Source organism: Ciconia boyciana, chromosome 1 (assembly GCF_034638445.1).
Source record: "Ciconia boyciana chromosome 1, ASM3463844v1, whole genome shotgun sequence".
In the NCBI taxonomy this organism is placed as follows: Eukaryota; Metazoa; Chordata; class Aves; order Ciconiiformes; family Ciconiidae; genus Ciconia; species Ciconia boyciana.
Genome location: NC_132934.1, coordinates 25763001 through 25790669, shown reverse-complemented (window position 1 = coordinate 25790669; position 27669 = coordinate 25763001). Strand labels below are relative to the sequence as shown.

The window sequence follows — 27669 nt, the reverse complement described above, 5'->3', positions numbered from 1 at the left end:
CAAAGCTCTACAATCACATTTGTTTGTGTTGCTCTAGCACAACACAGACTAACAGGGGATTTTGACTGTTCACAGTGACGTATAAAGTAAGATTCAGCAATCATCAGACACAAGAGGAGGGAGGAATCCATACAGAATTTCTACTATAAGTAATGGGTTATCTACTTTTGGGGAAAAAAATAGTTATTTTTTTATGTTTTCAGGTATTGGAACAGGTTGCCCAGAGAGTTTGTGCAAACTTGGAAATTTTAAGACCTGACTGGATAAAGTCCTCAGTAACCTGGTCTGTCCTCACAGTTGACCCTGCTTTCAGCAGGATGTTGGACTGAATGACCTCCTGAGGTCTTTTCCAAACTGAATTCTCCTATGCTTCTGTGTTCTATTATAGAAAAAAACCCAAATAAGCAGGATTATCCCCCAAGATTTCAGTGCTTCATCTTGTTACCAACCTGCATATCCCAGAGGTTAGCTTCATGACATAGATGTATGTGAATTAAGAGGCAAAAGGAAAAAGATAGGACAAACAGGAAAAAAAGAATATTTTCTATCTCTTTCCATTTAAAACACTGCTCATTCAGAAGTCTCTTTCCACCCTGTCAGTAAACAGCTCACAGTGAAAACAGAAGCCCTCATAATTTGATGCAGAATAAAATATTACACTTTCTTATTATGAAAGTTGGTTCTATGACCCTGAGAAGGATTAAACACCACAGATGTTTCAATCGTAGAACAGTTATATGATTTCATACCACACTACTCCATAAATGAAGTAGGCAACAATGTCTAAGATTCCTCATTTGCTCCCATATTAAGATGGCCCATAACTACAAGCCAGCCTTCAGCATAATACATGAAAAACAGTTTAGCTGTAGTCTGGTGTACTATTTTATAGACAGAGTAGAAAGCTGTGTGAGCTCAGTTTAAATGCCACATCCATGCTGGCTGGTTGCGAGACTTTCAAAAATACCTTTCTTTTTTCAGGCTTTTTCTCCCTAAGTAATTGCTAATTTATAGTTGCATCGCTATGAAGACTGGCCAGATAAAACATTTTTACATACCATTTACACTACTGATTAGCAATAGATTATACATATAAATCCAAGTATGATTGCTGAATAGACCATTTGCTTGGCCTCAGTAATTTATGGGGAATATCACTCTTATCCAACAGAACATCAAAGTAAAAATGTGCAAATTAGCTTCGTAGGTGGTGTTTGAAATGAAGCACATTGAGTTCTAACATACCAAACTTCTAGACACTGGATGGCTAAGACCATCCTGAATTCAACCACCTGTCACCTATCTATTTATGGCAGAAAATTTATTTTAAAGATGTTGTCATGGTTTAACCCCAGTCGGCAACTAAGCACCACGCTATAACTCTATCCCAGCCGAAACCAGGACAGATGTATACACGTACACACAAATGTATGTACAAACATACATATGTAATTTATATGAGGCTATGCAGGTATATAGACCGTAGAACATTCTGCAGAATCTCCCAAATCACTGGAGCTGTGACATGGTAAGAGATGTCAGGAGATCCCTGTAGCACAAGTACCATATACTCTGGCATACCCTTTTTCCAAGTGCTCTCCAGCAACCAAATGATGCAAAGATTCCTTCCTGAGGGGTCTCATCTCCTTGGACTGTGGAGATGTACTTAAAACTGAAGACTTCTACACACAGGGAGGAAGCACTTGACCTGTTGGCAGGGGGGAGATATTTTGAACACAACAGAAATGAGTGACACCAATACTTACTTGGCAGGCATTATAAATCAACTGGTGTTCCAATTTTTTGATCCCTAGAATCTGCTGAAACATTTCATAAAGCTGTTCCTTGCTCAGAATCAGCTCCGATACAGCACTTAAGGCCATTCTATTCGGCTGTTTGCAAAAGTCCTCTTCTCCCCTGTATATGGCATCATATTTGGCTAGCCAAGAACTTAACACTGTCTCTTTGCTTAATCCGTCGATTTCCGGCAAACTTCGGACTCTCTTTTCTATGTTTTTCTTAAAAACGTCTCTAAAGTCATTTGCAGAACATCCTCCACTGTGGACCATTCTTGCAACCCGGTCACTCTTGAGAAATACCTTTTAAAATAAAATAAGAGGAAAAAAAAGAAACAGAAGAAGTTAGTCATGGACACAAACACGAAATCCCTTATAAAGGGATTACAAGCTAATATTTTGCTTCTATGTAAGATGACTTTACAAGGAAGAGTTATAAAGGCCAAGTTTGCTATATTTTTCATACAGAAACAAGTGACCATGTTGAAAAAGTAAGTTTCTGCATTGAACAAGTACTTAAAGTAAGTAGCTTTTAAAGTATTTATGCATGAATTTACAATAGCTAAACTAAAATGAAGTTTGAATTAACAGCAGTTAATTGAAAACTTACCTATAAGATTTAATTATCTTTCCTCCATTAAAACCACAGAAGTCTAAAGTTACTTGAACGTAACTCACGGATAAGCTACAGTGTCTCAAAACTCAGGAGTATGAGTTAAAATATGATCTTTAAGACAGCCAAGAATCTCACGGAAGGTGAGACAGAAATCCAGGAAAAAAAAAAATACTAGAGAAATACTACAATCAATATTAACAATAGAGAAAAGAAAGACTCAAAGATACAGAACTGGTTCTACTACTGCAGATAGAATACTGGAGACACAATATAGGATTCTCTGTGTAAAAAAAACCCCCCAAAAAACAACACAAAAACCTGCTTCCAAATACACACATTCTAAGATATGACAAGGCAAATTACAACAACAAACCAATTAAATCAGCATCAGCATTCTCTAAGAGCTTTTCAGTGTTCAAGGTCGGTTGCATTAATCTCTTCTTCTAACTCAGGCCTTGGCAAGGTTGATCCTTCCAGCCACTGTGCGTGGCCAGATCATTTCTAGGAGCAAGTCTCATGAAATGTCCTCTACACAATGCAGCCAACAAAAAGATGACCACTGCAGCATGATCACCCATGGAAACAACTGACGTCTGCCTTGGACAAGGGATAAACTGCATCATGACACTGAACGTGTAACTCGGGGAGAACCACTTGGCTTCCCACAGCAAAGGGAGATGGGTCGAGGCGCTCTGCCCTGCAAGGCTTGGCTGCTGGGGGACTGCTGGGATGCCACACCAACACCCCAAGCACAGCTGAAATGCAAAGAACAGATGTGATACCACGTAGTCTAAACAGATTTCCTATCCATCACCTTTCTGACTGTTCGCTATCTTCAATCAGATGCTATGAAGTGGAAGATGAGTTAACTATGCATTTTCAGATAATAATTTTAGTCACCAGGAGCTATGAAAATGCAATGAATGGAGATGACAGCACAGTAGAGCTCTGACTCCATATGCTTTCACATGTTGGAAGATGGTGCACCTAACAACAAACCTAAAGTATTACTGTGCTTCATTTGTAAAATACAACACAGCAGTAGGAGAGGAGCTAAAAAGCTGAGCAGAGAGAAGTGCACAGGTGGAAACAGATCAAGAAAAACATATTCTAAAAGTTCCGGTGTTTGTTGATGCATGTTTCCCTGTAGAATATTTTAAAATGCAGTTACTTACAAAATACGTCTTTCAACAGATACCCTAACTGATATTGTACAGGAGGCTGCAGATTAAGGCTAAAAGTACTTGCCCAAACAGATTATTCAAAAAAACCATCACCAATATCTGCTAATCATATTTTATGCTCTAACTGTACCATGATAGATTTCCTTTTTTGGAAACTTAAGTATCTAAAGTTAAATTCTTATTCATAAAGGGACCTGATATGGTTACTGTCAATTAATGCTGGTATTAATTTCCTAAAAATGCTACACAAATATTGAATCTCATTTCAAAACAGATAATAATCAGAAATTCCACTCAGCAACAAAACTTATCAGCACAAACAGGTACAAGGATAGTAAGCCTTTCCTTGTTTTAACAGTCTGCAATTACAATTGATTCATTCCTCCAACAGCTTCACTGGAAAGCAAATAGAAAAAAAAATATTTGAAAAAAAAATGACTTCAAACTAACTTCAGCTACTTTGTATTGTTCATAAACAGCATTAAATCTTCCATCACATTACTTTGCATAGCCAATGAGAGAAAGCAGAAGCAGAAGTATGAATGAAATTAAGAATGTTTATAGGCTCTTCCTCCCCAAAATCTCATGCTTATCCAAGATTACACAACTCTATGTATTGCTAATATAACTGGATCAGTGTAATAAATACAAAAAAAAAATCTGCAAAACAAACACTGTAAGATCATCAGACTATCATTCACCTTTCATTACCTTCTTTTAGTCATATTATTCAAAACCATTGATCTAGAATGCAGGGGCTGAAAAGCTTCTAGCAATTCCCTTGACTTATGAACCCAACTAATTAAAAATTTATTTCTGATTTTGAAGTTGATTTTCTAGGAGAGGTCAGGAAAAATCTGTTCCATTTTTTCAATACTTACCTGTGGAAGGGGAGTACTATTGTAACACTTGGTGCCCGTAACCTTGACGAAATGATGGCATGCTCATGTTGGGCAAAACAATTGTTTATATAGGTATGTGCAAACACAAAATACAATTTGCATGTATCCCTGACCTTAAAATGTTCCCTTCTGAAGTGTTTCGGGTCACAAACGGTATTTTTATTAAATATTCAAAAATTATTCCTAGATAATTCTTTTGCAAAAGATGTGGTAGATATTAAAGGAAATTACTCAAAATATAAAGCCAAGGAGTGAATAATTGCCTACAAAATGTACATGGTTGGTTCTGAGAAGGAATCCATTGGAGCTAAAGCTCTTATTGTACTACTCCTTTTTGAGTGGCAATTTACCAAAATTTTTCCTGAGGGGAAAAAAAGGTAACATCATCTTAAAAATGAACTACTTGTATTTGAGATAATTAAAAAATAGTAACAGCATTTGAACAGAAAGACTCCATTTTTAAGACTTTGTTTGCAACAGAAAACCATAAGAGAATGGAAATTCAGTTAGGAGTGTACCATATGTGCCTCAAATTTGACACAGTAAGATGCATTAAAAAGCTATTAAATGTCTCGTTATTCCTGTTCCTGAAAGACATATGGTACACTTCATGTTAAATTCAAAATCCTTTGCTTCAGTTATATTTCTTGAGATTTGTCTCTTCAGTTTCAAAGCTTTTCTGAGCTGTTTTATGGCTGCCCTTTTTTTATTTTTTTAATTCTAAATAAAAGTTTGTGGGAATTGGTACTATATGGAGAATGGTATGCCACCAGTTTCATGTCAATGGAGTTATTGTTTCCACCATTGTTCCAGAAAGCTCATCTGGCTGAGTATCTGTGGTTCCAGAGTCTAGGCTAGGACTGCAGACTGGGATAGCTACATGCTTTACAACATTGGTGGTACTTTCTCGGCAGCATTCATTTTTACAATTAAATATATATGATTTTATGGCAGTCTTAACATATTCTTCAACATGGATTCTATGCGCAGCCCAATCATCCCCATTAGGGAAAATATTTATGTTTATGTCTATCTTTAAAGCAAAATACTAATTAAGTACATTCACTAAATTGCTGGCTCTTCTTCCCTCTATTCCTGTATTTGGATTGTCTGATCATTAGACTTAGTTCTAATTAAATAATAATTCAAAAAACTCCAGTGTTAAAATGTTATCTCAAGTTTGTCAACACTAGGGGGGAACTGGAGAGAAAAAAAAAAATACTAGAGATTTGAATGTAAAATATAAAATACCAGAAAAAGTTATTGTGGGGACAAAGAAATCTATTTCTACAGGGAACTAGATTTGGCAGATCAGCCATGTTCATTTGGAAATTCTCCTATTATTTAGAAATAATTTGACAAAAGTCAAAGTTTTTAATGAAGTATTTCCTGTTTCTACCAATGTTTTCTGGACTTCCTCAAAGAAATCCTAGGGCAATGCTCTTTGTTAGTCGGCATTTGAACTTTTAGTATCATAATTGGTTGCTTAAATCTAAGTCAACATCAACTCTCCATGTTACCTGCTGCTAACAAACTATCAAACACCAAAAAACCCCACTCTATGCATTCAGGAAAAAATAGATAGTTAAAAGACAGTTTTTGATCATCCCAATATATCCATCTTGAGGAACTTTTTCAATTGACATTATTTTGAGCCCTTCTAAATACTCTTGGACTGAGCCATACCTACAGTCTTTGATGGATAAAGTTCTCCTCATAGCATAACCATTCAGAGATAATCAGGTAAGGAATTTAAAAAAAAAAAATTCCTCAATTTCTTTTTCCCTTATAATTACAGTAGCAATTATAATTTGCATCTATCTACTGAAGTATGGTTTAAATTCACTTTTTATCCAATCATTATGCATATGCTATGTCATCTGCTGCAAATGCTAGTAAAAAGCTTAATTCAAAATATTCTTTAGCACTAGATAGTTACATTAAAAGTATATTTCTGTTTAGAGATGAAAATTTATCATTTAGCAGTGCGTACAACTTGAGAAAATATTGGAAATATTAAACAAAGAACTGCTTTTACATCTTCTAGCACTTACCCCTTCAATAATATTTCTATTTATCGAACATCATACCGAATTTAACTAATTATACATGCAGGCAACACAAACATGATACTCTTATTCTCTACTGTAAAGCTTAGATAAAAACAATATGCAAATGAGTTTGCATAAACTCAGCTGTAGATAACCTTTGCCTTTTCTTTAAACAAATTAAATACGAGGTCCACTAGGCCATGCATTACGAACTTTTATACGTGTTTTCTTTCATTTGAAAGACACATACTGATGGAGTTTTCTATTAAGGTCACTTTTTTAGCCAGTTTGGAAGAAAAAACCCAACACAATAGTTATAAATAGCTATAATGTTTCTACCAGTTTTTATAAGTGGTGTTATTAATAAAAAATAACATTTTGTAATTCTGCTACAGATACCAGTAAAACACGACCTTTCAGCTACTTGCTTATGTATCAGTTCTAGCAGAGCCCGACTCAGCTCTAGGCACAGCACCAACTGGCAAAACACTAAGCTTGCACTGACCAAATTATTTTACAAGCTCTTTTGTTCTCTGGCAGAAAACTTTGCAAAAGGGTTTGATAAAGAGAAAATTATCTAAGCCCCCCCTACTTTGTAAACAAAGGATTGCAAAAACAAGCAAACAAAAGAAAGTGTGCTCTAAACAGTACATTACCTCAAAAGAGAAAAATATACATACATTAGGATTTTTAACCAAACTCTCACTTTCATACTAACATTTTCTATGCTAAAGTAAAACACAGAAAGTAACAGCCCCCCCTCCCCCCCCCCTTTTAATTGCAAAAATGTTGTGCCTACAATACAAATCTCTTGCAGAACACCACTCACATCTGTGGTATACCTAGCGCTATAAAATAAAAAGCCTTGGGTTTGTAGGTAATAAGTTATAATGGAACACTTTTTTCAACATAAAATTGTCTTCTTATTAACCATGTGAAAACTGAAATTTTAGTTTCAGGGAATATAAGCGTGTATGTGTCTATGTAATGCATGTGTGTATACACACAGAGAGAAAAGCATTGCAGTCAGTCACATTCATCCATTATCCATTTTGGAGACAAACTGAATTCAGCTATGACTTACTGCTTCTTCTGTTTTGAGTACAAGTTTTGTGTGATAACACAGCATTTTGTTTAAGCAAAACTTTGCTTGCTCTTTTAAAATTCAAAAGGGTACTGAGAAGGGCAGAAGGACCACAAGAATGATTTCTCGGTCTCTGAAATGGAAACTCCTTACTCATCTGGCCCCTGTACACCTTCTAGTAGTGCAACTGCACCGACATTCTCCTCTTCACTAAGCAAAGCAGCACTGGGAACTTCATTTGCCACGAGAGCAATTTTTTTTTCATTTTTGACAGTCACTGCTGTTCCTCTAGCTTTAAGGAGATCACATTTACATTCTAGACACATCCTATGTCTTAACAGCTAGGGCTCAAGGCATCTCTCATGGAAAAGATGGCTTCAGCTCAAAATGCATGCTACGTCTCTGGGATAGTAAACTTCTAGATATACTAGACATCACCTGAATCAGCTTCCTTATCACCTTTCTTTGCAACACACAGTTCAAGCTGCCTAATAGCTTTTTTCACTTCTGTTAAATTCTGGCATTACTGGATCCAAGCTCTTGGTATCCTGCATGTTCCAGCACAGCAATAGGTGGAATAAAACACCACAGCCCTTATATACAGAGAGGGCCTCTAAATAATGGCTCACCCAGGAGCTGTGGTAGCTTCCTACTTCTATTGCTGTGATTACTTGTACGCCATTCTGAATTAAGCATAAAATATCCTTGTCTTCCAGACTACCAATCACAGCTGTAACAGTATCCTCTGCACTGATGTAGACTGTAGGAAATGCTTCATTACCTACACTTGCACATTTATAAGTGATTGCACCAATTGCTCCAATTGATGCTGCACACTTTATTTTCCTTGTGAAAGTACACTATCTCCTCCTAATTCGGACTGTCCAGGTCTTTGTTTCTGTTGGTGTCCTGGAGCTTGCTAAGGAGCTGCAAGCACTGCAGTGTGGTGTTTTGGGTAGCACCACCAATCCAGACATAGCCTTTAATGGCGAAGTTCTCCCAAAGACTCCACCAGGTGCTGACTCCCACGCTGTCCTCTTCCCAGTGGGGAACAAAATGCTTAGGCAAGCAACTCCCAATCCATGGGCTTGTGATCAAAGCAGACAGGGCACCATCAAGACTGCAAAGCATATCCACTGGAAGGATTTGGCCTCTCTTTTTCAAGCCCCAGTCACAACCTGCTCATGAAGAAATACACTTTAAGGGCATTTTTCCCAGTTGGAGCTGGAGTTTGTCACAGAGGCTCAGTCTGCTGCGAGCTGTGTTGCTTCACCGTATTCTTGCCACCAGCGATGGCACTACTGCTCTTTAGCTGGTGGGATCCTCCTTGGGCAGGTGGGATACACTTCCCATTCCTGTGTTTTGTGGTACTGCCATGTCAATATCCTGTGCTCAGTGCAGACAAATAAGACTCAAAAGATTTTGGTGAAGGCGGGGATAGACCCACTGTCCCCAAGATAACAGCTGCCCCAATTTCATCTGCTTGTCATTGTTACTTACTATACAATACTTTAATCGTACATTCATTGAATATCAATGCCCTGACATAAAGGCATATCATAAATGACATAAAGGCATATCATTGCCTTTGATATCAATGGCATATCAATGGCATATCAATGGCATATCAATGGCATATCAATGGCATATCAATGGCAATGGCATATCAATGGCATATCATTGACATAAAGACAATCATAAATGATTGAATATCAATGCCCTTTAAAGTTCAGTTTAATCTCTCTTTCTCTCGGGGGGGAGCAAATTTCCCTGTAAGGCATGTAAGGAAAGTTCAGTCTCTGACAACATCACACATTCCACCTTTCAAGTGTTTCCAGAGCTTTCAAACCGTATTCCACACATAAATTATAAGTGTATTGCTATATGAGGGCCAAACACTGTCTCTCCTACACCAGCTCACAAAGACTGATGAGGCAGCTAGTTAGTTATCTAGATCTCCAATGTATTTATTCATGCCAATGTATTGCAACTGATGTTTGGGGCATCCTTAAAACACACTAATATTAAAACTGAACTTTTTCATATAACTAAGAGAAAAGGTTGTCAGATAAGGCTTACAGATATTTCTCTTTGGAGGTTTTTTTCAGGAGAACGCTATCAACCAGACAGAGATATACAGAGGGCAGCATTTTGTCCTTAAGGAACCATTCTTGTATAAGGGTATTTTTTTGTTGTTGTTTCAAGCAAGCTTAAAGTAAAGCTAGAACTATATTAAGATTAATGACAACTATGTGATATTGGAAATTGTCAATTAAAATTAAAAATATAAATGAATAGAAGTACCTCTTTGATAAAGACTGAACAAGGGCAAAAAGGACCTTGACAGAAGTCCAAAGAACACTCAAGTTTGTGAATGCTTTTCAGGTTTCTGATGTGCTTTTCTGATGTGTTCTCCACTCAAGCTCCTGATATGCTTCTTACAGTTACCAGAACTCTTGACTTTATGACACATAGAATAAATTTTTAAAAATGGCCAGCAATTTTCATGGGTAAATTGAACTGTAAAATTTCTGCAAAAGACAATAATTCTCTTTCTAGGAACTAAAAGGAATTGAAATAAGTTTCTTACTTAAAAATTTGATGTGATGTGTATCATCATGCTGTGCTAGAAGCATTACTTGATGCAAAACAAAGCATAGGACATTTACTGTGATATTAAATAGCACCTTTGCTGCTACTGCAGCAGCTTCTCAAAGCCTCTGGTACAAAAGCTCATTAGCAACTCTCATCGCAGTCAACAGCTCTCACTCACTTCTTACAGTCCTTCCTGTTCCACAGGAATAAAAATATTCCCCTTCTCAGTCATTAGCGTGAGCAATGTTCTCTGGGACCAGCTCACACAGCTCTCTAGTTCTGCTGTATTCTGAAACTGCACAATGCATCGCACTGAGAATTGGGGCTAGTTTGATGAACGTGCAAAAAACTTCTGACAGTTTGGAGGACAGCTTCCACAACTACATATTTTAAGAACAAAGGCTTACTCCTAGTAGGAATTAACAAAGATTATAACCAACACCATTTGCTGCTATACCCTGCAGCTGCAGAAAACCGTTGTTTCAGTTATGATGTTCTCACTGCACTTATGAGGGTCTGGAAAGAAATAAAAAAACACTCCAAAAATTATGAAGTTGATGTTTATTCTGATCAACTAATCAGACTACAAGAACAAGATCATTTTGGGTCAAAAATAAATAGCTTATGCAGTAGCTTCGTACATCTAATAGTACATATTAATTATTTTTATGCCAGTTGAATAAAATTACTGCATTAGCCATTGAAACAGCATTTATATTCTAGAGGAGACTAACAGATACCCATGCATTTTTATAACTACTTTTAGTAACTATTGGCTACTGAACATGAGTGGAAATTGAGCTACTTACTGAGATTTGCTCAGTATTTTGAAGTCAGAAGTATTTTTTATGTTTTTAGGAAAAAAAATATTTATAAGACTGGCTTGTAGGTCTCCTTCCTCCCTTGTTCCCTTTTACCCCCTAGAAATGTCCTCCAAGCACTATGTTGATTTTTTTTTTTCAATGACATTATCAGAGATAAAGGGCCATTTTTCTTTATCTGTTTAAGTCTTCAGAACAGAGTCCTTACCTTCAGGTAAAAGCAAAAGATGCTCAAATTTTAAGAGATCACACTAATAAACTCCTATTTCTCTATTTAAGTATTTCTGTCATGATTTTGTTAATCACAGTTTTCTTCCCCTAAAAGTATACTACACTGTACAGTTTTCCCTAATTCAGGGGGAAAGAATTGCTGGAATAAAAAAAAAATCTTAAATTATGGTTAACAGCAAGTTTTTTTGTTTGTTTTTAAAACCTCCTTAAAAACATCACATTACATTAAGGTGAGAAAAGGAAATAGAATTTAAAGTAATACACCATCATCATCTGAAGAGGCATAATCTTCGTTTAATATTTTTCCTCTTTTTTTTTTTTTTTTTAACATCATGTCTACTACCCTTCTGGAGTATATTAAGCTATGATTTCTTCTTATCAAGAGTAATGGTTCAGAAACCATCACAAGCTGAAATCTTTAGAAGGTTTACTTTGTTTTCTTCAACTCTTTTGGGCAGTATCATAGCAGCACATTGGATATTTCCCACAGCTTAGCAACCAGCTATCTGTAAAAAAAAAACACCAAACCCCAAACTCTTGCAAACTAAAATGTGTGCTGCTTCTCTAGGATGACATACTTGTAAGCATACTACACAACATTGTGCACTGGGATTTGCTTCTCCGCCTCCTTTTTCAAACTGGCATAAGCAATTGCCCAAAGTCTTCCCAAATTTCTGTTCCCGATAGCTACACATTTCACAGATTCATGTACTGCAATGTTCGTGCCTTGGGCACAAGAACAAACAGAGCTATAGTGACAATCACCATAAAAAATCCACAAAACTATTTCACCCAGAAGCTGTGTTTTCTCCTGGATTCATTTATTAAAGTTATTCAGACGCCCTTTTGGAACAAGCATATTTATCCTCCTTTCAAGGCTGACAACAGCAACAATACATTTTGCACCCTTGTGAGACATAGCAAGTTATATACTGTTGCTTGTATGAGCACAGTTGTGGATTACTTTAGCAATAGCTCTACTTGCTACAGCTGCGCTGTCTTCTCTTTAAAAGTACAGCCTCCCCTTCAACCAAGCCCCAGAGTTCACTGGCTGGCTGAAGCGTCTTGAGGAACTTTGTGCACCGGGGTATTAGCCCTCAGGTGCTACCAGCACTCCAGAGGAGTTATTCTCCAAATATCACCTGAATGTACAACTCCAAAGTGATTCAACTTCCCTCCTGAGTGACTTTGCTCACACAGGCAACGAATGTTCACGTGGTTCGAGATCTGTGGGGGCTGATCCACAGCCACGTATTCAACACTGGCAGCCAGAAAGAGGCAAATCCTCTTCCCCAAAGACAAGGCTTGAGTACCTTCATGCTAGACCCTGCATGAGGATAATTAAAAGCAAGCAATTACAAAAATGACTTCTCATCTTCCAGTTGTCTATGGCAGGAAGAAATTAACTGATAAACAGGTAAAAGGACAGCAGAAATAGATCTGCATATTTCAGAATGTTTTGTTGAAACATAAGAAACAGCCTGCTGTTAAAAGAGGTCTCAGTAATTCTGTGTTCAGTAATGGGACTGGGACATCTGACGCGCTGCTAGGGAGAAAGCACTGTTCCCTCTACATATTGCTTTCCTCCTGGCTAGGATATTGTAAGTCTGCTGTACACAATGCCATGAAGTCTGAAATCACACCTACACAGTCCACTCATCACTCCTATTTAACTGTGGAAATAAATGCATAAACGTCACTGGAGACTGAGGAGTACAGGCCTAGGCTCTCCCATCCAACAGCTCTCTCCTGCTAAAAAAGCTGTATTATCTCTATAGATGCATCTCAAGACCTTCAGATATAGGAGAAAGAACAGACTGCACAGAGTGGATCTAGAATAAATCATTAAGTTCAATAGTTCCAAAACAGAAGTGGTACTCCAGCTGTCAGCCTGCCCAGGGGAAGATGTTAATTACCCTCCTAGCAAAAGAAACTTAAACTCCATGCTAGACTTGAGATGTTTTCAACATCTCTCTTTTTAATGTATTGACTGATACAGACCATAAGCACAAGTGAAAGTATTTTATACTGAACAACATGTGACCCCAAAGGGAGGGAGAAGAGTTTTACGCTTTGAAGCACATATTTGTTTGCCTGGAAGTTAAATGCAGGGGTTGTCTTGTCACGAAGCCAGACAAGTTACCAACAACCTATTCTTATGCTATTTTCCCAGTTTATTCAAGACTTGGCAATTAAAACAGACATGAAACTATTTCAGCACAGAGATACAAAGCAGAGGTTTTCCTTGACCACACAAGGAATTTCTTCCTCCACTGTGTAAGGCTGCAACATGCTCACTGTCCTTGGTTATATCCATCGCCATCTACTTGGCAAAGAAGTCATTTGCAAAGCCTCTTTTTGCCAAAGTGCATTTTCCTGGTTAGTAAAGTGAAATTCAGCAAGCATTAGGAGCTCATCAAGACATTGCTTCCAGAGTTTCTTCCCTCTTTATGGAAGAGCTGAAAACTTGCTCCCTGGTATGCTGATCTTGCCTGACCAGAACTCCTCCCTTTGGGGACCAATGGAAAGCTCCAGGTGGCGAGAATTTCAAAGGGTCTCTTTTAGCTACCATAAGCCAGAAAAAGGCTGTTAACTTGAACGTGTAACACAGCGTGCCTTGGAGATATCACTGGAAAAAGGCTTACTCTCACTGAGCTATTGGTCCCATTCATTTTCCAGCAAACAAATTCCAGAAGGAAGGTGTCCAACCCTGACTGAAGGAAGAAGGTGAAGGACAACAAAAGCAGCTAGAAATAATAAAGCAGACAGAAGAAAGAGGAAACTGAAGATTGAAAGAAACAGACTTCAAAAAGGAAACATATATACACAAGAATAATGAGTAGCAAACACAGCCATGTCAAAAGGATTAGAAAAACATATACTTAGCGTACTTATTTATTTCACAATCACAGATGACTATTAGTTTATGCATAACTACCTCATTTGGTACCTGCAAACTTGAGAAAAATGCACAGCTGTTCAAAATCAATAGCCCACATTTCCATTTGCCTTGCTAAGGAACTCCTTGATTTGCTGACTTTTTGGTGTTTATTTAGTGCTCTACAAAATACAGAAAAACCCAGCACCTTATATCTTACAATAGTGTTTATCTCTTAGGATGCAATCTTTCTAAATATAAGATCCAATGTGTTGCATTAACTTTGAGAAAAAGTGAAGTAAATTGGCAAGTACAATAAGGAAGGGAAAACAGTCCTTCACTTCACTGAATTTTCCTCTAGAGTCACTTGTGGTTCTAGTTTTTATTCCACTTGATTGAAAAGTGGAAGTTATGTAAGTGACAGTTTTTATGATTGGTATTGCACTGGACTCATTTTGTTAGAGATGAAACGAACTGGCTATTTCATTTCCCTATTATCATTAATGTTCTCCTGCATTAACCATTTTCACCTAAGTATGGATTAATAGCTTTTAATTTGAATGAGCATACTACTGTATCTCTATTTTTAAACATAATAACAGGCAGCCTATAGTCAGAGTAGCTCTGCTGAGATCCTTTTGGTCCCTATTCCCCACCATCACCCTAAATACTTTAATTTAAAATGATAAGGACACTGTTTCAGAATAAATTTTTTTACTGATCAAGATCACTTTTTCATTTCCAATTTATATATTCTGCCAGTGCAGCTGAATGCTTAAAAAGCACATGAGCAAATAGAAATCGGGCTGAAGCCACCTGAAACATAATCACATAACATTTTTTTTTTCTGTATCTGTTTTAGCAACCAAAAAAGTATCAGCAAACTGACAATTTAAGCAATTAACTTGCCACTTTCTTTCCCTGTACTATTTAGTTTTGGTGGTTTATTCTTCAGTGGGGTAGAAAGGCTGCTGTTGGGTGAGGAGAAAGGTTAAAGCATTGAGTTCACTCTGTGGTCTAAGGAAACTGGAAAAGAACTGACACACCATGAATACTGCAAAACTCACATAGTCACTGGAAAGCAAAGACAAGAGTAGACCCTCTTAAGCCTTGCAAGGCTTAAAAGATGAGTCATCATCAGTAATATAGCATCTTTCTCCTACTATCATCCCTAGGATTTAAGGAAGCAATACATATGTGGGAAAACTCAGCCCCTTTCCATGTAAGGAAAAAACTTCTTTGGCATCCCATGAAGGGTGACATCATTTTAACAGTATTTTTGAGAATTAGAGATTTTGAGAATCTGTAGCGTGCAGAAGTGGCAGAGAGAAAGATGTCCAAGAAAGAACCACAGCTGCATACTTCCCATCCCAAAACCAAAAAGAAAGGCTGTCTGCGCCTCTCGTCTCCTGTATGACCCACTAGCTGCTAGGATAATCCACTACGATTGTTTAGAAAATAATCCCATCATTACTAAAATGATGAAAGTAAGAACAAATAAGCTGAACAGGAGAAAAGAAGGTAAAAACCACTGCAGACATCAAGAGCTGTATGACTGGCGAGAAGTAAATAAAGAAGAGATGCAAACCAGAAAATTAAAGGAGTAAAATCCCATCTAGTTCATAACTTAGCAATGTCTAAACTCTACGCAAAGAGAGAAATGAAAAGTCTTATTATTGTATCTCCATCTGTATTTACGCACTAAGAGAAAGGAAGCATTCAGAGGAGAATAAGGACAAACAGTCCTACAATCCATGTTTAGCTACGCAACTCACCCATTTTAGATACCCTTCCACGTGCTGGGGAAGGGCATACTCATCCAGAGGACAACTCAGAGCACTTAACGCAGGCTCTGCTCTGAAGCACTCCTGAGAGGAACCTCTCTTTCCACAATGAGGACAGAGAAGCTCACAAAGATTCATTGTCCAGACTGTTCTACAAAGCATCTCAAGGCACGTGATGCGAATGCTTTCCAAAAGTTTCTAAACTGGCCAAACAGAAGACTTCAAATGATTTTGTGAGAAAAGGGATGGAACAACACAGTCAAGTTTAAATGAAAGCTGATGTGATAGATAATACTTGCTTCGTGATGACAACGTATTTCCTGTTATAGAAATTGCCTCCTTGCCCCCCCCAAAAGACAATCTGTACTTCACAGTGTTTCTGTTTTAAGAGGAAGACATGAATAAGAGAAAATGAGTGAAAATGCGGGCAGGGATAATGCATCATGAAAATGGGAGTGCAAGGGGAATGGTTTGCTTTGTTTTTACACTTAAAATGCATTATTATTTGTGTGGACATTTCTCTTACAGTAATACCATCTCATCACTCATTATAATGCATTTCTATTCTGGAAAGTGGTACAAAGGTTATACAGAGCTGGTAGACACCAAGCCATTGGCATGTAGGACTTAGCTGTTAACTGTAGTCTTATAAATATTTTTATTCCAATACAACTTTCTTAAAAAGTCTGCCTTTATCATAAATACATTCCTTTCTCTCCCCCATTATAAAGTATAATCTTTGTGTGTCAAAAAACAACAATATATTTTCCTTGATTAATTTTTCTCAAGGGTGATCAATTCATGGTGTTGGTAGAAAAGTTATAATACACATAAAAGCTTCAAAATGCATCCTGAATCTTAAATCCTTCTCTAGATTTAATAATCACCCAGCTGGCTACACTTCAGACAGCAATGCTTCAATGGGAAGATTAATGAACATTTGGTCTGCAGTTTAATCCCTCTGGATTTTAGCATGCAAAGTGCAAACTTTTATAAATTAGACTATTTTTATGCATTCCAATTATATGTCAAGGTCCAAATAGCTTTAATGGTAACTTTGAGGCTTCTTAGTCATAGTTTGCTCTCTCTTTAGAGTACTTAAGTTTTTGAAAATATTAATTCACTCCACTACAGTATTCTCTAGACCATTTTAAAGATTACTTTTCAATGTATCATCCCAAGTCAGAAACACCTTCACTTTCTTATTTATTTATTTTATACAATCATCAGTTATTTTGCCTTGCTAGCAGTATATTCTATGACAAGGATTTAACTGAGCAAACAATTTAAGTCACAAAAGTGAACAGTAACTTCCCTACAGCCACACTGGGCAGTCACTGCCTCTACCTTTCACAGCAGCAATACTCGCCAAGCTCCTGCTGCCCCAACCTCCATGGGGCCCATACTGTTCAGATATTGCACAAAGCCCAAAAGGACGCCACAGTTGAGGTAAGAAAATCCGCACCCAGGTTGGGGCAATAGGGAAGACATTGTCCATGTGGCTTTCTCCTCCTCCCTCAGCATTTCCACACCTATGCCTTCCCTTTTCTGTGCTTCTGCAGGGAGATGCTGGCAATAGCAGAACAACCTATGAAACTTCATTTGCAGTTGATGGGGCAATCTGAAATGATTACAGTCAGAGGAACCTCTTTCTTAGAGATAACTTTGGGGTTTACCAGGGGATAAAACCTAGTTACCAATCCAGTGTATTTCAAGATCCTGTGGGCAATTTTGTTGGACAATTACACGTAGAAGCCGCGCGGGGGGGGGGGGTCTTCACAGAGCTCTTACAACTGAGGCCCCCCTCTAATCCCCCCCAAAAACCCCAAAGCCCAGAACCCTTTTGCCTCACAGTTCCCAGCAATAAGTACAGGGTAGAGAACTGAAGGTGGAAAAAGAAAGGAATACCACCTCCACCATGATGTTGAGAAGTTTTCCTTCTCCAGTTTGCTTCTAGTTGGGTTTCAAATTTGCAGTAACAAGACTTAATCTTTTTTCCAATCATGGGCACCAGTTTCAATAAACTAGAACGACACAGGAAGGCATGCTTATTTTTTTAACTTTTTCTTTTAAATGCCAGTAGTAACTATAAAGATACTCCAAAATATTTTCAAGCTAAGCCAGTCAAGAGCTTTGGCAAGAAATGCAAATGGTATACAAGTCAAATGTAATAAGCAAACAAACATTACCCTCCTGCTGTAAAAACAGTGCTACTTATGCCAAGATAAGGCTTAAATTATTTGGTTATTGTGACTAGCCTATTATTCAACATCCTAATGCGTTTTTAATGTGCAGAGAGAACAGCACGTATCTCTTGTCACCTCTAAGGCTAAATCCTAAACACTGCAAAACCAAAGTCTGATCGCAAATTCTTCTCATTTTAGTTTTCATTTTGTTATTCCACTCAATTTCTAGTCATAATTCCACTAATGCATAAGATTTTTCATTTTTATTACAGCTTCTTCTCGACTATTCTGAAAACATATTTCCCTGCTTACTTATCTAAGAAGCAGACCTGCACTGATCTAAGTACTTTTTATAAAAAAAGGTAACTCAATTCTGTGTCAGGCTATTTGGAAACATTTGCACTATTCGTCTGCCAACTTCTGAAACACATTACTCATACCAAGAGCCTTCTGCCATCTTCAAACACAGATTTTCTAATTTGATGCTCTGAAAAGCCCAGAATAATCCCTCAAGGTTTTTTACTTTAATCATAAATTTTATGACAGCAAGAAACAACCTCCTTATCATGGCCACTTCTACAAATGACTGTACCTTCCAAGACACATATATTACAAACAGATTTATCTACTGTGGAATTTGCATATGTATCTTAATCACTATTTAAGTAATGAAAAAAATCAGTTAGTAAAAAAGCAATAAGCCATGTACTTAGAATTTATATTGTTGGTGTTGCAGAATTAATGCTTCCACTTAGTGAAAAAATTCAGATTATCTCACCCTTACACTAAGAACTGAGCCCATAAATCATGAAACAAGCAAAAGGCTGGTGAACTTGAACAGGTAAGGAATAAAGAGAAGGAACAAAACTATAACAGGAGGCAGCCTATTACAAGGTAAGTCCAATACTTGCTGCAGCCACAAAGTACAGAGCTGCCCAACAAGAGAAAAAAAAGAGAACTCTCTATTGCCAAGTGAAGGAGGAAAGAGTTTTTACAAGATTGTTAGATACAAACTACAAACCTCAGCACATTGGAATACAGCTGTGCAGCAGCGCTGCCGCATCCCAGAGCACGTCCTAGTGGAGCGGCCACAGCTAGGAAGATGCACGCATCTACATCCACGCACGCAAGCTACAGCACGTACAATAAAGCTGCTTCAGCATTACCTGGAGCTGCCCTTGTTCTCCTCACTCAGCGCATCCAATTGGTTTTGGCAGGTACTTCTTCACACGCTGACAGAGCCAAGTTCAACATCTTTGACTTCCAAGATAATATATATTTTGGCAGGTTGCATTTGGAATCTGTCTGCATTAAATTATACCAAAAATCTTGGAGCTTCCAGGCACAGAGCAAGGTGCAGCATTGCTCTTGTAATCAGGAAGCAATTAAAGCTGCAATGTCATCAAGTAAGAGACTGGCAGTGAAATGATCATAGAGGCAGCTCATAAACACATTGTCAAAGGAGATGAAAACTTCACTGTCACTCTCGGCCTTTGATCTTTTGAGATGCAAGGAATAACTGACACCAAAAAACCCCAACATCCAGCTGAGCAGCCACTGCCAGGTTTGAACAAAGCCAAAATTAAAACTTCAGCAAAGGCAGTTATGTCTTAATGTCAGCAACAGAAACAGGTTTATATTGAAGTTTGACCAGATCTTGGCTTTAATTTGAATAAAGATTAATGATAGCTTTCCAGCAATTCTTCCCCGTACTTAATTAAAAGCAAGATGCTACTTTTATAACAGCTGCCTTTACCTACGCCATTTGAGGTAAGACTCTATGCCAACTTTGTCACACGTTCAGTTTAAATCGAGCACATCAGAAAATAACAAAGCTTCCAAATTCTAAAGCTATGTTTTATAAAAAAAATTTGAAATAGTAATCTAGGGAAGGAAACTTTGAATACTGAGAACTCAGATCCCCTGGGTAATCCAGATAAAACAGTCCTTGAACTCAAAACTTAATCTCCTGTCCAGCCGCCCTTCAAGGTAGACCCCTTTTCCCATGTTTTTGTTTTATAGTCTAGAAACTTTCAATGGCTTCCTGGTCCCCAGGACAGTAATTTTCCTCTTTATTACCTGTTAGGCTGGGTCTGCTCCCTGCTGGAAGACGGAGCCTCCCCTCATCAGAGGTCTCCCCCGACCTGGCGTGCAGCAGCCACTGAAACGCAGCCAGGTCCCTTTCTCTTGCCTGCCCAGACTCGCTCAGAAGTAACCACTACACTGAACAAAGACACCAGATACATCCTCCACAACACTGTTTTCTTAATCAAAAACACCGTTTATGAACAGCACCCATTTATGAAATTATGCCCACTGAGTTATCTGGTAAGCAAGTCATAATGTGAGAAAAAAGGCAGTTTTGTTATATGTTGTCAAATATTGCATGGTTCCAGTCCAGAAGTAGCTTAGCTAACCCTAATTTGCTATAACTTTCTAGATATTATGCTTGTATTCGCTGTGCTTCCTCTAGTGGTTTTTTGTTTGTTTGTCTTTAATTTTAGAGTAAACCTGAGGCTGGGCTTCCCTTCTGCAGCACTATTCAGAGAAGAAACAACTGAAGGACTGGAGAGAGCTTCAAAATAATCCATTATACTGAACAGACTTTAGTCTAAATGCTATATAAGCAATATGAATTTCTGATTCCAACACAACTGTAGAGAAGAAATCAATGTCATCAATCCAAATGATGACAAAACCCAATGGAACTGAGTTATTGACTTTCTCATCTTTTTAGATGACATCTTCTGGTATTTCAATTAAGATCAGAGGACAGTAATTCAGTTTTTCTCCTTTTATCTAGTTGGGAACTCTGGGAACATTGCAGAAAAAACATTACATTTTCTAATCTGTGCAAATAGGAATAGGAAAGAAATGTACTATAGATATGTACCCCAAGCACACAGAGGTGGCTTCTCCCCAACTTTTCTTTTTACATTCCTGCAGGTGTTTAATTGGGTTCACTTCACTTTGTGTCTGTAAGAATCATGAGCTACACAGTACACGGAGCACATAATATTAAAGCTCTTCCACATGTCAGAACAGAGTCATGGTTATCCATATCTAAAAGTAGAAAAGTGTGTGTGGGGAGGGGGGTTTGCCTTTTAGTAAAAAAGAAATTTGCTGTCTCTGAGTAGACAAAGTTTTAGGACCTCTGTTACAGAACACTGGAAAAGGTGAAGCAGCACTAGAATTGTTTCCAATTATTTTCCAAAATAATGTTAAACTAAGATTTCTTCTAGTGATCAAGCCTGAATTATCATATGCATGTACATGAACACGCTCTCTGTCACCTAAATAATGACATCTAACAAGGCCAATAATATTCTCATTCAATTTACCCCACAAATTCTTAAAATGTTAGGAACAAGAAGTAGCCTTGAGCAGAAACGTTTCAGGCAACCTGAGACTGGTGGACAACAAAAGGCAGCTGATGCTTCTTGCCCAAATCCCTCATCCAGTGTTCAGTGGCTGTCTTTCAGCTGACTCAGATCTGCTGTTGATCTTGTTTACATGACCCAGTGACATAAATCAAGGAACAGATCCAGCTGAAAATTCACAAAATAACACAAAACTAGATAATATTTGAAACAACCTGCTTCATCTCTCTGCCCACAAGTTAGTTTTCAAACAAGTCTGGCTCACAGCACGGCTGTCCAGCAGGGACGGTGAGACGGAGGAGAGAAATCCTTCCACAGGCAGTTTTCACTACCGTTTACTTAAATGAATCCTCAAACCACTGCCTTTGAACACACTTACATACACATAATAAAAACCTAATTTCACTCTGTCCATTTATTTAAATCATCAATTATTTAAGTAATTGTGGCAAACAGACATGAGAAGCCACAGATGCCCTCTATACTGCAAGGAGCTGGGGATCAGGGACAGACTTCAGAAAGACCCTGGTGCTCTGATGGTGGGAATTTACCACGCAGTGGAGAGCCCTGACCTAGGTGCCTCCATATGCTAAATCGGTGTACCAGGAGGTTTGGCATAACATTACACGGTGCACAGATGTCTAAACACAGAGAAAAGGGATCATATCTAAAAATCCTATTCCTCTTCAGAGCTCAAGTGTCAAGCATCAAGCTGGAGGACTTATCTTGCCTCACAGTCCTGAACACTGCCCTGGAGAGAAACAGTCAAATGATTTCTGCCAGACACAGATGAGAAGCCCCTTTATCCATGATGTGAGGTGTTGGGGGCTGAGAGAATGAAAACTACATCTCTATTTCCTAGAAGAATTAATCCTCCATCAATGAGGAGACTGACTGTCCTCAGTCAAGGAACCTTCTCCGTCTTCCTACTACAGCTGAGACATGGGAAGTTGGCTCTCCAGATTACTGATATTACAACATCCACCTGGGAGGAAGCAGTCTGTATTCTTATTCCTCCTCCAAGGCATGTTAATCTGTTTTAACCAGTGATCAATTAATCTAAAATAGATAAACAAGAGCATGAACAAAGCGCTGGAGAGAAGCCTTAAAGATGATGAAATGCCAACAGAGTAGACAGAAAAACAGATAAAAACTCTGGAGGAGCTATTGCTATTATAGTTCCTAAAGTCAGAAACTGCTTGCAAGCTTGACATGATCTTGTTTTCATCATTAGAAAACAAATATCTGACCTTCTGAGCAAGGAATCTTACTCAGTTACCACGTGTTAAGTCTGATAACTCAAGGGAAACCTAGTTTATATTTAACTAATACATCAAAAGAGGTAGCTATTCTGATCCTAAAGGCCCCAATCAACCAGCTCTTATGGAAGTCTACCCAAAGAGCCAAAGAGTTAATTACTGTCATTAATTTTTTTTTTCTTGTGTTAACAAGAAAAATAGCTAAAAGCTGTGTCTCTTTTTGCTAGACTAAAACTGGTTTGGTAATAGTTATAGGTAGTAGTTACAGAAGATGCTGAAGAGCACCTTTGGCATTTTAATCTGTAGCACTTTTTTTTTTTCTTTTACGAACTGTATGAAGTGCTAAATCAAAGGCAGAGAACATGCCTTTGCCTTGGTAACTATGGCTTTTTTTTTTTTTCCACCTTCAATGAATACTGCTCTTATCAATCTCCTACACTTCATATATTCTCAGCTATACCGATTGTTACCAGTTCCAGCTGTTTTACACTCATTCTTAGGCTTTCCTTCCTCCTGGATATGGTTGCTTTCACTCACCATATTTGCAATCATGGTTTGTGAGTAATCAACTTTTATTAAATAGCTCCTGATTTTCCACATCCATTTTTCCCCTTCCAACCAGTGAATCTTACCAGTTTCTTAAGCTTCAGGAAGTTAGCGATTCTGCTCACTTGAGGAACTGCAAGAGTAGTTGCATTTACTCCAGCAGCCTTGCTGAAGAGCCCTTATCGTCTGCAAACTGTTTTATATATAAATATAAAATATATACACATATATATATGTATATATATTATGTCCTTTCCTATGGCTCTCAGTTCTGTTATATCTTTTTCCAGACATGGAACAAATGTAGCAGTAGACAGCAATTAAAGTCATACAGAATAATTACGGTTTTGTTTTCTTTCTTGAGTAGTCTTCCCTCTGTAGAGTTTTCACTTGCTCTCTAAGATCATAGCTTGGTTCCTGCCATCTGAAAATATGCTGCACCATCCTGAAGATATCTGTCCCCTTCAACTGACTACAGGGAGCATTTGCATGACTACTCACTTGGATTTTACGGCTGAACTTACTGGAAATTATTTTCAGCTTTTAATTTACATGCTCTGCTTAACTGAAATTTGTTTAGGTTGCTCTTTACCATTTAGCAACTGATTTTTACAGATGTTTTTCCTATTTTTTCTAAGATAGGATGTTATGATTTCATTTACAAACAATATATTATCCCAAAGTGATTGCTTTCTCCTACGGTTTGCTTTTAAAAATCTGGTACAATCTTTTTCTAATTTTAGGTACCAGCAACCTAGTTCTTTTCTGGCTTAGGTGATGCTTGTCTTTTTCATACAGCCCTCTGACTGCCGAAACTTTTGCTAGTTCTTAACAAACCTCCTCCTCCTTGCAACATTTTCCTCAAGAACATACTGAAATGCTCCCAGCACAAGGCACAGGGCCAGCTAAACAGGCAGGACGAGCTTCAGAATGCTGCTATGGAAATTCTACTCTTTAAATCCTATTTTTACATGACCCAAAAGAGTTCCTTCACTTTAGAAGTCTATCCTATATGGAAAAGCATTGCAAGAAGCCTTGAAAGAGCTGATGGTGTTTTACAATCAGCTACATGAAATCTCCAACCAAAGTCATCTAAATATAATTTTTCCATGATAACTTTTCCCTTCCTTGAAACAGAAATTAAGAAACAAGTTTCTCCCAGTCTCAAACTTAAATCAGCAGCCTGTATGAGATGCCTTTTCTTTACCTGTGAAGCTAATTTTTCTGTATTTCTTATCTTTCAGACTGTTGCTTCCATTATTGCTCTCACAAAAAAATATGCATAACCACAAGACACGTATGATTAGAGCTATTTTTTAACATAACTGCTACCTTTTTTTGTTTTGCGGTGCTTGAGATGGATTTGTCGCAGGCGAGGCTGTTTCCTTTTTACATCTTTTCCTTGAGGCTGGATACATCCTTTCATTCCCTACACTTGGTTATTCTGTTTGTTAATCCGTATGATACAGCAGGCACTGCCCTGGCCAGAGTTTCTTTTCCAGAAGAGGGTCTCAGGATGCTGTTAGCAGACAGAGGGGACCCTGCAGAGCAGCACCGGGTGCCTCGCGCACAGCAGAGGTCTCAGACCAGCTACGACATCCTCAGTCCATCCAGCAGCATCCCTCGGGGCCAGCGCTCTGCCCGTCGGGGCCCTGAGCAGGTGAACAGTGCAGCCATCCAACGTGGCACAGAGATCCAGGAGAGGGACGACAGAAGCACTCAAGAGAAGGAAGCCAGAATGAGCAACGAGATTTATTGTTGCTCTGGTTGCGGTTAAAACAGTTAAGCGGCATGCTGCAGAAGCACAGCCACTGTTTGAAATGAGTGGCAACACCAACAAACCTGGCTGAAAGTTATTCCCGAGGGCTCCTGACAGACCACTCCATCTGCCCTTCTGAAGGATAATTTTTTAACGTGGCTGAAGTTTCCCTGTTACCCAAATGCTGTAACAATACTTTCCCTCTGCTGCACCAGGTTTATTTTCCTGCACCTAGCTTTCAGCTTTCCTAACGAGCTGTCGATTAGTTATGCAAATTTGAAGAAACAAACATTCAGCTCTGCTTATGGCAAGCTTTTGCTTCTTGCCCTTTAGGTTCACTAGCCCTCTGTGGCGGAGTATGCATTTGATTATCAGTCCCTTCCCTCACAGAAGGGAAGGCAGCACCAGCAGTTTCTGTGTAAAACACAGACTTTATGCTAGAACTGTAAATACCTGCACATAAAATTCCCATGCAGTTTTGGTCTGTTACTCCCCCTTCAGGTGAACAGATGACCACTTGAAAAACCTGTTTTAAATCCTACTTTTAAAAACACATCTGGTTATTATTCAGGAACTTATTATTCAGGAACTCAAAAAATTTTAAACCAACCTCCATGGAAGGGAGAAGGCAGGTTTCTGGGCCTTGCACAAGACGTGTTGAAACTTGGCACAGATCTTCTAAGAAATTGAGGGGGATTTCTAGTTTAAACAGCCCTGTCAATCCAGATGCGAGCACCAGAACCTTAGCGTTTCTCCAAAATGTAGCCTGATATGCTGCTGTAGTCCAAAATAAATAAATTTCTGTAGGCTGTAATGTGATGAGTCCCTTGCTGGAGCTCTATTAATTAGCTAAAAGTGTGCTAAATTTAGAATCTAAACAGTCTCCCTTGTATGTGTTCTTCATGAATGCATTTTATTTCACTACTGGGCCATGCTCTGGGCATCTACCACATCCATGATTCAGCGGACAGGTAACAGCTGGATCACTTTGGGTCACACAGCTATGTGTGAATTACCTCAAGTGCTCCAAGAACATTTTTATAGAAATCATCTTAGAAAGTGTCATTGTGTCTTTTTCAGACCTCCATTTTAAAGCTTCTATACATTCCAGACCCACTTTACCTTCTTTCACCATAATGCTTACTGAGTTACTGAACAAAGGAAAAAAAACAAACAAACCCCAAACCCCACAGTAATTTAAGTATTTTGCACTTACTCGAAATTTCTGAAGTGCAATTCTCTCTCCAATTATTTCAACCAGAATAACAACTGTTTCAGGATCACTGATTTGCATCTTTTAGAAATACGTTTTAAAGGTGAAAAAATAAATGTTTTAAAGAACCAACAAAAACTGAGCTAGATACTTTCATTACTTCAAATATTCTTAATATAAATATTACTCTATTGTTACATTGATATCCAAACAGAATAATGCTGGACACTGAAGTCCTGAGTATCTCCCCCAAAAAAGCAACAGCATTTGAACATAAAGCAGGTGGATGAGACCTTTCTGCTACCTGCTCTATGCAGAGAACAAGGTGATAAAAAAGAAGCAATGCTGCTTTCGTATGAGTATCAAGAGTCATGCTTTTGGTGCTAAAGGTAACCAATTAAATTCCATCTCGCAGACTGTCATCAGGCTGGCTATAACATTATTTTGACAGGAAAAGTAGACTTTTTTTTTCAAATCATCAACTTCGTCATAGTCTGTTGTGTGGAAAGGGAAAGCTGTCTTTACTGAAAGCTGTTAACACTTCCACACTGCTGTTTAACCATAACCTTTTCTGACAGTTTAGAGGCATCAGCTTAACTTTCATTAACATTTATTCTAATGTAGGCTAACAGGCAAATCAAGATCATCTTCAAAAAATAAATTTGCAGACTGTTTTATAAGTACTGTTTTCTATACTGTTAATCTCAGCACATTTTAAGAGCTTTCATCAAAACGTTTTTGTTCCCCCCTCTAAACTAAAAGTAATAAGAAGGACTTCTCATTACTGCTTACACTGAACACAACTTTCAGTCTATGCAAGCTCCTGTTTTGCAGACTCCCCTGCCACCAGTATTCACTGTCATTATTACACTTTTAAAAGCACCAGGTCTGGGCTCATACACAAAGACAGGGTTCGTGTACTTCTAAAAGAAATGTGTCATTCCTTGACACCTGAAGTTATTCCAGTCCGGGTAGCACATGTTATTTACCTATGCATTTTTTCAGACTTTCAGGACCACTTACTCAACTTCTTAACTGCTGAATATGAACATGTTTTGGAAGCAGTGTTTGCCTCCTGTCTCACTTGAGGAAAGCCAGACATACCCTATCCTTTCAGTAGAGGAGATCGGGTTTAAAGAAAGAATTCTTGTGAAGCCTACAGCCACCATGAGTCGTCATATTTAAAAGTCAGGAGAAATGACTATGCATATTCAGATCAAGAGCCATAAAACAATGCTAAGCCTGAAGACACCCACGGTGATCAATCTGATTCTGAAGCACAATTTACACAATTGTGCACAATTTATTCTTCTCAGAGTTAATAGTAGAACCAAAATCTGCATTTCATGACCACAAAGAATTAAAACACCTTCCCCTCAACTGC

General features: G+C 38.1%; 1 protein-coding gene across 8 annotated transcripts in view; it reads right to left on the bottom strand.

Annotated features, from left to right (window-relative positions):
- Positions 1-27669, bottom strand: part of CADPS2 (calcium dependent secretion activator 2) — a 318768-nt gene that overhangs the window by 211363 nt on the left and 79736 nt on the right. For all 8 annotated transcript variants that reach the window (XM_072870283.1, XM_072870362.1, XM_072870837.1 and 5 more), the window contains one exon: positions 1767-2099. In XM_072870283.1, the coding sequence (XP_072726384.1) occupies positions 1767-2099 (333 nt within the window). The remainder of the gene's footprint in view (positions 1-1766; positions 2100-27669) is intronic.